This window comes from Varanus komodoensis, unplaced genomic scaffold (assembly GCF_004798865.1).
Source record: "Varanus komodoensis strain SLA01 unplaced genomic scaffold, ASM479886v1 scaffold9, whole genome shotgun sequence".
Taxonomy (NCBI): domain Eukaryota; kingdom Metazoa; phylum Chordata; class Lepidosauria; order Squamata; family Varanidae; genus Varanus; species Varanus komodoensis.
In genome coordinates this window covers 4,619,866-4,632,568 of record NW_025336598.1, presented here as the reverse complement: position 1 = coordinate 4,632,568, position 12,703 = coordinate 4,619,866, and the positions used below count along the sequence as shown (strand labels likewise).

Sequence of the window (12,703 nt, the reverse complement as noted above, 5' to 3'; positions counted from 1 at the left end):
CTCTATACAGTCAGTATAGAGCTTCTCCATCTTTGGCTGCAGAGCACGTAGTCAATCTGATTTCTGTGTTGACCATCTGGTGATGTCCATGTGTAGAGTCGTCTCTTGGGTTGTTGGAAAAGAGTGTTTGCTATGACCATCGTATTCTCTTGACAGAATTCTACCAGCCTGTGCCCTGCTTCATTTTGTACTCCAAGGCCAACTTGCCTGTTATTCCGGTTATCTTTTGGCTTCCTACTTTAGCATTCCAATCCCCCACGAAGATAAGGACATCATTTTTTGGTGTTAATTCTAGAAGGTGTTGAAGACCTTCATAGAACTGGTCAACTTCAGCCTCTTCAGCACCAGTGGTTGGGGCATAGACTTGGACTACTGTGATGTTGAAAGGTTTGCCTTGGATTTGAACTGAGATCATTCTGTCATTTTGGAGATTGTATCCCAGTACTGCTTTTCCTACTCTTTTATTGACTCTGAAGGCTACTCCATTTCTTCTGAGGGATTCTTGCCTGTAGTAGTATACGTGATGGTCATCTGAATTAAATTCACCCATTCCTGTCCATTTTAGTTCACTGATTCCTAAGATGTCAGTGAACTAAAGAGATGTTCAGTCTTGTCATCTCTTGTTTGACCACATCCAGCATGCCCTGATTCATGGATCTTACATTCCAGGTTCCTATGGAGTATAGATCTTTGCAGCATCGGACTTTCCTTTCACCTCCAGATACATCTGCAACTGAATGTCCTTTCGGTTTTGACCCACTTGCTTCATTCTTTCTGGCGCTACTAGTTCTAGCCCTCTGCTCTTCCCCAGTAGCATATTGGACACTTTCTGACCTGAGGGGCTCATCTTCCGGAGTCATATCTTTTTGCCTTTTGGTACTGTCCATGGGGTTTTCCCGGCAAAGATACTGGAGTGGGTTGCCATTTCCTTCTCAAGTGCATCACGTTTTGTCAGAGCTCTGTGCTATGACCTGTCCATCTTGGGTGGCCCTGCATGGCATGGCTCATAGCTTCATTGAGCTACGTAAGCCCCTTCGCCACAACAAGGCAGTGATCCATGAAGGAGTTCTGGCACCTACAAATAATAATTAAAAATATATGATGAACCTGGGCATTTTTGTTACCGAACTCAGCCAGCCAACAGCTAGGACAAACCCGGGTGGACCCAGACCCAAGTCAAAAGGAGCCTGAGATGAGACTTAGAACCAAAACCAGCTTTATTCTAGTGCACTATAGAATAAAAGGAGACGAAGGGGGATGTTCAGCCCAAAGCAATGTCTCAAAAGTTGCACCCCGGTACATGTGTTTTATACCCTAGGTGAGCAATTAGGTCACCTAATACACTTCTAATGCATCAGTACATCAATGTAGCCACACCCACACTGCTGTTAGCTTCAAAGAGTCATTTCTTCTGTCAAGGACCAGACATTTCCCATGTCTATTTCTTATCTGCTCGTTCTTACTCCATGTTCTTACTCCCTGCACATTTGGAACTTTCATGACAGCTATAACCAGTTTCTACTGTCCTTTTGATTACTGTATTCGAGGTCAGGCTAGTGTGTTAGCTGTGGGTTACACAAAGTTCATTTTGTTCTTATTGCACCCTCCCTTCTGGAACAGTATAACTGTGGTGTTTTTAGTATGTGGCCTTCCTCTGGCCAACTAATTTTGGGGCCTTCCTCCGGCCAATGACTTTTGTGGTGTTTTGGGGTGCTGCAATTTGCAACACTTTGAAGGGGCTGTTAGCGGCTGTGCCTAGCAGGGATTGCAACAAGATCAAAAAAGAGAAAAAAAAATGGAAAAACTGCAGTGGCAATCCAAAAGGGGCTACAAGTGGAGAAGGAAAGCTAAGCCAGTGATGGTTGCTCCCAAGTGCCACCTGGGCATCACTAGAGTAGCTGTTCCTGGCAGTGGCCTGGGTAATCCTACTAAGAACTTTTCCCATTGTAGCTGAGCAGGTTTCTCTCTGCTTTCTATAATACTCGATAGGGTCAGACACGCAGATTTGGATGACGTGGCAACTCAGTGAGTTTGAACCATCTCTGTAATAAGCCATGCTTTGCCAGGGTGCTTGTTGCCCCAAACAGGCAACTCTGTGATAAGTGGTCTGGATCCACAGAACACAGCAATCCACCATATCCTTTTACCTGCAATGGGTTGCCATTTTGTGCCAACCCAGTCACTACTTATGTTCTAACTTGAAGGTATTTCTTAAACTCTCATCCTGAACTCCCTCATAATATGAACTTCAGTGGGGGAAGAAAGATAAACTTGAAGAAGTAGATGAAATGCTTAGAAGAGAAAGTACACCAGAACTGCTTTTCTTGTTCTTAAGTGTCATGTCTGTCTGCCTTTTTTAGTATATTTTTTCTGGGGCACAGAATCCTGCAAGGTATAAGTCTGTGATCCTGAAAGTCTGCTAATGACTAATTTAGGAAAAAATCTATTCTGAATAGGTCCCAAATGAGTTTGTTCTATTTGGTCATGGTTTGTATATCACAGAGATGGGCTTTATGGAACTTGAGCTCTGTAAAGACCAGACTTTTGAGATAGCCAAAAGTCTTATCTTAAGCCAGCAGATTTTTAATTGCTGTATGTAAATCAGCACTATGAAGCAAATTTGTATCCTGCTTGGTTTACATTTTGTCCTGTTCAATTTGTATGTGACATCTTACAGAGATAATTTTTCATTATAAGTATATTATTTTTTTTCAACAAAGTAGATTGACTTAACCTCCTCAGACTTAACCTCCTCAAATACACATAAGCAACTCTTTTCTGCCAGGATTTAGCTGAATTTTCCAAACAATATCCTTTCTAGTTTAAAATAAAGTTTTTGAAATTCTGAATTGATATCTTTTGGGTTCATGTATACATTGTTATGGTTACCTTTAATTAATGGAATATAATTGAGTTGTTTTCTTGTAGTTGTTGTTTCAGTCCTGTACCAGCATCTTGCTCTGCACTCTCTGGTTTTGAGAGGGAATCAGAGAGGACTGTGTGCTCAGTTACATGCAATACTTCACTCAATGTTTCAATGTTCAATGTTTTTGAAACTTGTTTTTGGTTGGCCTACTCACACAAGCCATGCATTCCTGGGGCATATTAGAGTTCTCTGAGTCAAGAACTGTTCCCTGCCTTAACATGGCTCTCTCGCTCTCTCTCTGACTTACTTGCTTTCACAATCTTGCTACAGGTCTCTGGGTCTGAACACTTTTCTGGCTCTGGAACTCATGTCTGCAGTGCTTTTCTGTTTCACTTGCTTGCACACCCTCTGTGTCTGTGGCACGCACTCTCCTGCATTCCTCTTTTCAACTATACCATCGCTTGAAGTTGGACTCAGGAGAAGAAGGGGGAAGCAAAGTTTTCTGCCTTCTGGAACATATGATATTTCTTCCGATTCATGTGGTTACCCCATTGTAATTTGCATTCTTTAATTTTCTTCTGCAGCAGACATAATATCAACTGTTGAATTCAACCACACAGGGGAGTTGCTGGCAACAGGAGACAAAGGTGGTCGTGTTGTTATATTCCAAAGGGAGCCAGAGGTATGACTTTTACCAATCTTTCACTAATTGCCAGAAAAATCTCTTACTACAGTATTTCACTGTAAATAACCCTCCCCAGAGAATATGGGCAGAAATTGAACAACAGGAAATTGAGGTATCTTTGTTTAAACATTTTCTTTAAACAAGATGAGAAAATTGTAAAAAGGATAGGAAATCCCTTTTTAAATAATTTGATATGAATTTGGGAGAAGTATAGGAAGGAATTTGTGGCAATCACCTCACCAATAACTTCAGTTATAGAAACGAGATTTCCAGAAAATTTGAGGGATAGTTTAAGAAAGGTATTGAAAGAAAGTAAAAGATTGGATGGAGAAAATGGATAACAAGGAAAGGATAAAATCGTTATCTGGAAAAGGAAAATTAACTTGGTTTAATGTTATACAGTTGAAAGAATGGACTAGAGAATGGTTGCAGAAAAATGGTTGACTCCAGAGATCTTACCAAATTTCAGTGGATAGTGATGAAATAGGGAGACACAAGGCAAAATGCAAACAAGGGGGATCATAAGGGAGATATATAAGATTTTATTAGACAGGGAAGATATGTATGATCTTTTTAAAATTTCATGGGAAACAGATTTAGGGATGGATATAGAGAAGGATGATTATGGGGAAAATATGTGATAAGAGAATATTAAAAAGTATTTCAATTAGAATTAAGGAGTTTTTAAATAAATTAGTATGAAAATGGTATATGACCCAGGTTATATTATTTTATATGGATAATAAATATTCTAATTTATGTTGGAGATGTGGATGAAATATGGGTATCTATTTCCATATGTGATGGGAATGTGAAAACATCAATAAATTCTGGATAAATATTTTTAATAAGATTATTGAATCTAAAAGTTGAAGCAGATCCTGAAATAGCATTGTTGCTAATATTTGGTGAAATGATATGGAAATGGAATATATAAGAATTAATAATAAATTTGGTATCTGCAGCAAAATTGGTAATAGCAACAGACTAGAAAGAAAAAAGGGAGCTCCAATTAAGTGAATGCTATAAAGAAGTTTGGAATATAGGTCATCAGGAGGTGTGGGCTGCGGAATCATCAATACGCTGATGATACCCAGCTCTACCTCTCGTTTTCCACCAATCCAGGTGAGGCAGTGGCTGTGCTGAACCGGTGCCTGGCCGAGGTAATGGGCTGGATGAGGAACTGAAGCTCAATCCAGACAAGACGGAGGTTCTGTTGGTTGGTAGATCGGGTTTCAGTGAGGGTGAATTGAACCTAGTCCTGAATGGGGTTGTACTCCCTCTTAGGGACAAGATCCGCAGCTTGGGAGTGCTCCTCAACCCAGAGCTTTCACTGGAAGCTCAGGTGACAGTGGTGGCAAGGAGCGCTTTCTTTCAGCTTCGGCTGATCCATCAGCTGCGCCCCTACCTGGAGTACGACTGCCTGGCGACAGTGACACACGTGTTGGTGACTTCCCGCCTTGACTTCTGTAACGCGCTCTACGTGGGGCTACCCTTGAAGACGGTCCGGATACTTCAGTTGGTTCAAAATAGAGCTGCCAGGCTGCTGATGGGGACTGGGTGTTACGTTCACATGACTCCAGTCCTCCGTCAACTTCACTGGCTTCCCATTGAAGTCCGGGCCCAATTCAAGGTGTTCGTGATGACCTATAAAGCCCTAAACGGCTTGGGTCCTGGTTACCTGAAGGAGTGCTTACGTCCATATATGCCCGCCCGCCCCCTGAGATCTGCGGGAGAGGCCCTTCTCCGGGAACCCTCCGTGAAGGAAATTAGGAGGGTGAGTACTCGGAGGAGGGCTTTCTCTGCGGTGGTGCCCAATCTATGGAATGCGCTCCCCAGAGAAGTCCGCCTGGCGCAGTCGTTATTTGTTTTTCAGCACCAGGCGAAGACCTTTTTATTCAAATGTCATTTTAACAGTTAATAGTATTTATTTATTTTTTGGCCAGGGTGACTTATTTTATACTGTTAATTTATATTATTTTAATTGAAGTTATTTATGTTGTGAGCCACCCCGAGGCTTTGGTGAATGGGGTGGCATAGAAATTTTCTAAATAAATAAATAATATAGCAGTTACTGACAAGTTGATGTGTGAGATAAGGGTGAAAAAGGGATTGGTAAAGAATGATTTTAACAATATATGGGGTTTGTTTATGTATTAATAAAAGGGGAGGGTAATAAACCCTCAAAGGATATATTGCAATTTTGGTTGGAAGCAGGCATCTTGGAAAAATGAACAAAACAAAACAATATTATACAGCCATGGTCCCAGTGAAGAGGTGCATAAAGGGTGATTTCTGTTTTTTTAAACTTCATTTTGTGTATCGAGAGCTTCTCCGCCACCCTTTATTACATGACTTTTGTATTTGTTTGTTTTTTAATTACACACACACACACACACACACACACACTGTATATATAGGGATGCAGGTGGCGCAGTGGTTTAAACTGCTGTGCTGCTGGGCTGGTTGATCCAAAGGTTGCCGGTTCGAATCTGCACAACAGGGTGAGTTCCCGTTGCTCTCTCCCAGCTCCTGCCAACCTTGCAGCTCGAAAGCATGCAAATGCAAGTAGATAAAAAGGAACCACTTTGGTGGGCAGGTAACAGCGTTCCGTGCACCTCGGTGTTTAGTCATGCTGGCCGCATGACCACGGAGACTGTCTGCGGACAAACGCTGGCTCCCTCGGCTAGGAAACGGAGATGAGCACCGCCCCCTGGAGTCAGGCATGACTGGACTTAATGTCAAGGGGAAACCTTTATACACACACACACACACACGCACACACACACCTCCCCCATTTGACCAAGTTCCGGTAGCCTCCAGGTTTCGATTAACACATCCTGAATCACAAATACTAGCATATACTGCTTTAGAACTGTGATAACTCTTGGAATATTTTTTGTAAAACATGATGCACAAGAATTTCCCCCTGTTTCTCCAAGGATGATGTATGTGACTATCTGAGGGATCATCTTATTTGTATACTGGCTGGTTTCATCTGTAGTAAATGGAGGCAGACTGATAATGCGTTTGTGTCATTATTCATTGCATGCAAAGGTCTTGAAGATCTCATTTGAAACATTTGAAAAATATTGTATGTGCTTGTTGACTAAAATGGGGCTATGGCATTAAATGAAAAGTAGGATGGACTCTTCACTAATAGAATTAGTGAAGCTGAGGTTGTGAAGAAGATTGTTACTGGAATGTTTAAATTTTGTCTTTTCTACTCAAAGTGATTGGCTTCTCTACAGGTAGTTATTTTCTCTGGTGCAGCTTGCATGGCTTTGCTGAAAGTCTTTTTGAGAAGAACAACATGGATGGGGCAGAAAGAGGAAAAATATTTTGTGGCTCTTGCAATGCTAGCAATGGTCATCATGGAAAGAAATGGATTTCAATGGCTAACGATCAGGCATAGCAGGGTTCCTGAGGCAGTCTCCCCCTCTTCCCCCCTCAGTCTCCCAGTTAGGAGTGGGAGTTGCTGATAAGTGAGTGCTTTTGACAGCTATGTCATCTGCTTCCCTGCCTGCACTTCCAGTGATGCTGAGAAAGCAGGATTGCTTGTGAGCAGTTCTGCTTTCCCAGCATGAACAGAAGTACGTGGCAGGGAAGATGGTGTGGGGAGGGCAGGGAAACCTAATGTTGCGTGGGAGCCTAGTTCAAAGTGGCCCATCCCTTCCCACAACTCAGCTCCAGTGCTTTTTCTTTGCCCTCCCTCTGGGGTCACTTTTCCTTACCTCTTCCCAGGAAGATGAAGGAAGTCCTTTCCCTTTGTTCTACATGGCCATTGTGAAGGCGAAGCAGTGGCTGTGCAGAGTGAGGGAAAGTCCTGAGCTGCCAGCTGCTGTGGTTCTTCAAGAGGAAGCAGAGTGCAAGGCGGCTTGCCCCCCTTCCCCCTCCTGGCACACGGGTGTGTGCGGGGGAGGGGATGGCAGGCACAGTCAGTAGGGACCAGGGACCAGCTTGAGCTGGTTCCACTTGGCATTTGGGACTGGCATAGAAAAAGAATGTGCTTAGTCCAGCTTATGGAATTTGCAAATGGCACCACTAATCGCACATAGAGACATGGTGCAGGGAAAGAGCACATGCTCACCTGTATCTTTTGCCAGCGGGTGGGGGGGGGGTGGATTTAGCCAGCCTGCTCAGCGCCCTCCTCCTCTATGCCAGCCCAGAAAAGCAGACGTAGCTGGTGGGGAACAGGCCACAAATGGCTACACCTACCATTTCCCCTGGTGGTGCACAGCAGCCAGCAGGCTGTCAATCCATTCTGCTTGCCTTCCTCTCAAGGGAAGCAAACCAAGTGGCTTATTCTCAGCATCCACCACTGCAGCCTTTGACCCTCAAGAGGAAACAAAAATTACTTCTCCCACTGCACACTGCCTCCCCAAAGTTCAGGGTTGAGTAGGTGGCACATGATGGAGCTTGGCAACTTTTCTCCCCACTTCTGTCAATGCAGGGAGAGGGGAATCACTTTTAAACAACCCTACCTGTTTTGCATTGACAAGAGAATGAGGGGAAGCTGATGGCAGCAATGTAAAGTGCTGCTTGGGCACTTTGCTGGCTCTCATTGCCAAAAGCCCCTTGGCAAGAGTGGCAATCCTTTAGTGTTGCTCTGACCAAAGGCTTCTGTAGCCTTTTCTCTTCTACAAGACTTAGTGTGTCATCTGGGTTTGGATAACATGATAAGCCATGGTGGATTTACTAAACTAAACAACAATCTATGGCTACCTGGATTGGAGGGGAGGCTCGGACACAGCGGTACCTTGGCTAACGAATGCCTTGGGTCATGAACACCTTGGGTCACAAACAAAAATTTCATGAACATTTTGACTTGGGTCACGAACTCCGCTTTGGGTGGTGACCAAGATCGCAGCCATCTCCGCACCCTGCCGAGTGGGGAGATGGCCACGATTGCAGTCGCGCTTGTGCGGGGAACACATGTGTGATCACGGCTGTGCAGTGCTGCACCCATCTTTCCTGAAGGAGTATGCCCGTGATCACGCACATCTTCCCTGCACAAACGCAACTGCGATCCTGGCCATCTCCCCATTTGTGGGGGTGAGGAGATGGCCATGATCGTGCTGGTTGGTGGGGGGGGGGGGAGATGGCCAATATTGCGCCCATCTTTTCTGTAGGAGCACGCTCATTCCAGGGTTTCTTTGAGAAGCACCACCCCAACATAAATGTAATGAACAGAGTGTTGGATCTGATGAACAATAACGTGGTCTCTCATTTCCAAAGAGTTATGCAGCACGTGAAAAAACAAGTGACTGTAGACAGTTTTTTCACCAAAATTGACCCTGCAGCTAAGAGACAAAGAGGAAACCCCTGAAAGAGATCTCCCCAATGTCCTTATGGAAGAGGACTCTCCCTCAAAACAATAACCTCCCCCCCACCTAGGTTAGTGTTCTTCACTGTACTGTACAGTATTTTGTTACTTTGTTCTTCTTTGTCACTTTGTTTCAAAATTTCTGATAAAAAAAGTTACAGAACAGATTAACCTTATTTACATTGAACCTTATGGGGAAATTTGACTTGGCTCGCAACCAAAAACTGGCTCACAACCACATTCAGAGGGACCAGAACAGATTAACCTTATTTACATTTAATCTTATAGGAAAATGTGACTTGGGTCACAACCAATTTGGGTCACAACCAGAGTCATGGAACGAATTAAGTTCGTGAGCCAAGGTACCACTGTATTATGTTAAGCAGCCCCAAATGGGTTACCATGTCATTCAAACAAAGTAATTATGGAAAAGAGTCAATAGCTATTTAATTTAGAAAATTTGAGTGGTTCAAAAGTTTTAAGCCACTATTATTATTTTTGTTTTCTTTCTTTTTTCCTCTTTTTTATCTTCTTGTTCTTCTCCTCCTCTTCCTCCTTTTTCTTCTTTCCTCCTTTTTTCAATTCTGATATCTTTCTTTGTCTAGATTTAATGTTTTAGCTGGTATCATGATGATTATAATAGTAAAACTAATGGTAGTTGTAGGAAAGATTAATTGTTAATTAAAATTTAAGGCTAGTGTTTCTCCTTTGTTGTTTGCTTTTTCTGTAGAAAGCTGCAAGACATTATTCATTTATTATTAGTCTCTGCTGCCTATTATTCTTTATTTTGTCTTCTTCCTTTTTATTGTCTTAATGCGTCATTATTTTTCAGTGTAAATATACAGTGTAAGCATGTCATTATAACAGTAATGATTAGCAGGTACACTTATGAGACTTTTCCTGAAGGGAGTACATAATTGGTATATTAATTATAGGTAATGTGAGTATGACTACAAGAAATTCTGAGGATAATGGAAAATTTCATATAAATATTGGAAGCACATTTTATTTCTAAATTGGAGGAGAAAAAATTAGCTAAGATAGATAAGCTCAAAACAGAAATAGAAAAGAGGTTAATGAAGCTGGAAAACTGTAACACAAATCTTGAAGAGACAGCTATCTGGTGAATTAGAAAGTATTTAATGCATCCAGAAGAAACTTTTTAGAAAAACCAGGAATCAAATATGAATCAGATATTAGATTTGTGTATGCTGGTGCTGAAGAGCTCCCCTTTGAGTTTGAGTTTCCACCCCCATCACCATTAGAGATATCCACATTCTCTTTTGTTGATATGACCATACCTCCTCAAGAGGGTGGATGCATCATGGTGTCTTTACTTTGACCATTCCATTGTGGGTAACCCGACTACTGTGTATTATGTGCAGCCATGAGAGGTATATTAGTATATTCTTTCTCCCCTTTTCTTTTTTCCACATATTTTCAGAAACAGATATACAGTGGTACCTCAGCTCATGAATGCCTCAGTTGACAACCAAATAGGGTCATGAACAGAAATTTAGGGAAAAAATTCCTCAGGTCGTGAACTCCACATCGGGTGATGATCGCGATCGCACCCCTCTTCCCTGCATGGGTATGATTGTGGTTGTGCTTTTGGGGAGGGGGGAGATGGCCACAAAGTGCACCCACGATCATGCCTATCTCCCCCCTAAGCGCGCCCATGATCGCGCCTGTCTTCCCCGCACGAGTGCACCTGCGATTGCGCCCATCTCCCCACCCCCATCTGATCATGTCTGTCTTCCCTGTGTTTACAAAAATATTTACTGAATGGATTAACTTTATTTACATTGAACCTTATGGGGAAATTTGACTTGGCTCAGGACCAATTTGGGTCGTGACCAGAGTCCTGGAATGGATTAAGTTCATGAGCCAAGGTACCACTGTACATAAGTTTTGCTTTAGGGGGTTGTGTGTGTGTCTGTCATGTTCTGATTAGAATTATTTTATTCAGCATAACTGTAGGAAATTACAAAAGGTGGGTAGGATGTAACTTAAGGAGAAAACAAGTAGACATATTGTTTGTTCAAGAAACACATGTAAAAGGGCAACATATAACATACTTCAAAAGTATGAAGTTAGGCAATGTCTGTACATCTTGTGTAACTACCAAAGAAAACCTATGAACAAGGCATGCAAAATATGGCAGTGTTATTTGAATTTCCTGGATAAAATTACAAATCAGTGATATTCTGAAGGGTGCTAATGGCAATTATATTCAAATCAAAGTGTTTAAAATGGAATGATAACCACTATAGTTTGCATTTATGCACCAATTAACCCTAACCCTGACACTGAGAATTTTTTTGATAGAACTCTTTAACATAATATCAGCATTTGCTGAATGAGATATATCAATAGCAGGTGACATTAACAGAATATGACATGCCAAAAAAGACCATTTTCAAAATCAGCAAAGATACTGGAAATATACTATCTGGAAGTTCTTTTAGAGGCATGGAAAAATCATAGCTTACAAACTGCAAGCATTTTTATATGAATGCTAAAAACTACACCTGCTTTTCAGTACCACATCAGACCTATACTAGAATCGACATTAGGATTTCTCTATTTTTTAATCTAAAAATTGAAAAGGTGCTAGGGATGTGAAGATAACTCAGAGAGTTGTTACTGTGCGCACATGTGGGGAAAGAGAAAAGTTTCCACCCTGAATCATTTGAATGGGGGAGAGACAGACTGTTTTGTGAGTGGTGAAAGTTTTGAAGGAGGAAGTTAGAGCAGACACAGGATTTTAGGAATAAAGTGGATAAAGAAGCCTAAAATAACAGGGACATATCTTTTGTCCATATCTTTTGGAGATGGAATCAGGTGAAATATTAGGAAAAAGGGAGGAAAAGAGAACACCTAGAGTACAGACCATGGAGAAGAAAAAAAGTTTGTAATACCAATATTTATATCGCTCTTTTCTGACTTGTGAAGTGATTAGAAGTTCTGCCTCTGGAAAAGTAAGAGGACAAAAGAAACGAAATGGGGGCTGTGCTTGTGAGCAGAAGTGTGAGGATCCTTCTTAGATGGAAGGAACCTGTTTTTGCTTTCTTGCTCTCTCTCTTTGTAAAATCCATGGATTTGGGTTGCTCTTGTAATCCCTTCTCTCAGTATTGAATAATCAAACTGAAACAAACAAGTTTTTCTCCTGAATTGCTCATCAGATATTGAAAAATGTGAGGTGGTCATGAAATAAGGTCAAAAACCTTTTGAAGGAATTACTTACCAAAATACAGAAAATTTTGAAAATTAACTTTCCAATGAATGCTAAGAATATGTTGTTGAGTATTTTATTAGAAACCCTCCCAAGAAATATAGGATAATTATTTAAATATATGATAACAACAGCAGGAGTTACAATTGCAACAAAATGGAAAACAGAAGACTGCACAACCAGTGAAGATTGGAAAAATAAGCTAGCTGAATATTCAGTGATGGAAAATTAACCAACTATGTGAATAGAAGACCAGTTAAAGAATTTAACAATAAATGGGAAGCTTATTATATGTATTTTAAGTCATTAATAGAAAATCCTGTTAATGAATTTAGTAACATAGAAACAGAGCGAGTCGGAAGGGGTCTCCCGGGCATCTAGTCTGACCTCTGGCACCAGCCAGCTCCGCTCACAACAGGCCCACCATGTGGACGTCCAGCCTATCCTTGAACATCCTCACCAATGGGGCCTCAACGACCTCTCGTGGCAGCCCATTCCACACCCTCGGGGTCCTAACTGTCAGGAAGTGCTTCCTGGCATCTAAATGGAACCTTGGCTCCCTGAGCTTTGCTCCGTTGGAGCGCATCCTGC

General features: G+C 41.8%; 1 protein-coding gene across 2 annotated transcripts in view; it reads left to right on the top strand.

Annotated features, from left to right (window-relative positions):
- Positions 1-12,703, top strand: part of PPP2R2C (protein phosphatase 2 regulatory subunit Bgamma) — a 212,042-nt gene that overhangs the window by 28,662 nt on the left and 170,677 nt on the right. The window contains exon 2 of one of the 2 annotated variants that reach the window (XM_044417785.1): positions 3,451-3,548. In XM_044417785.1, coding sequence (XP_044273720.1) covers positions 3,451-3,548 — 98 coding nt within the window. Of the gene's footprint in view, positions 1-3,448; positions 3,549-12,703 lie in introns of both variants that reach the window. The other variant, XM_044417784.1, reaches the window with a different exon arrangement.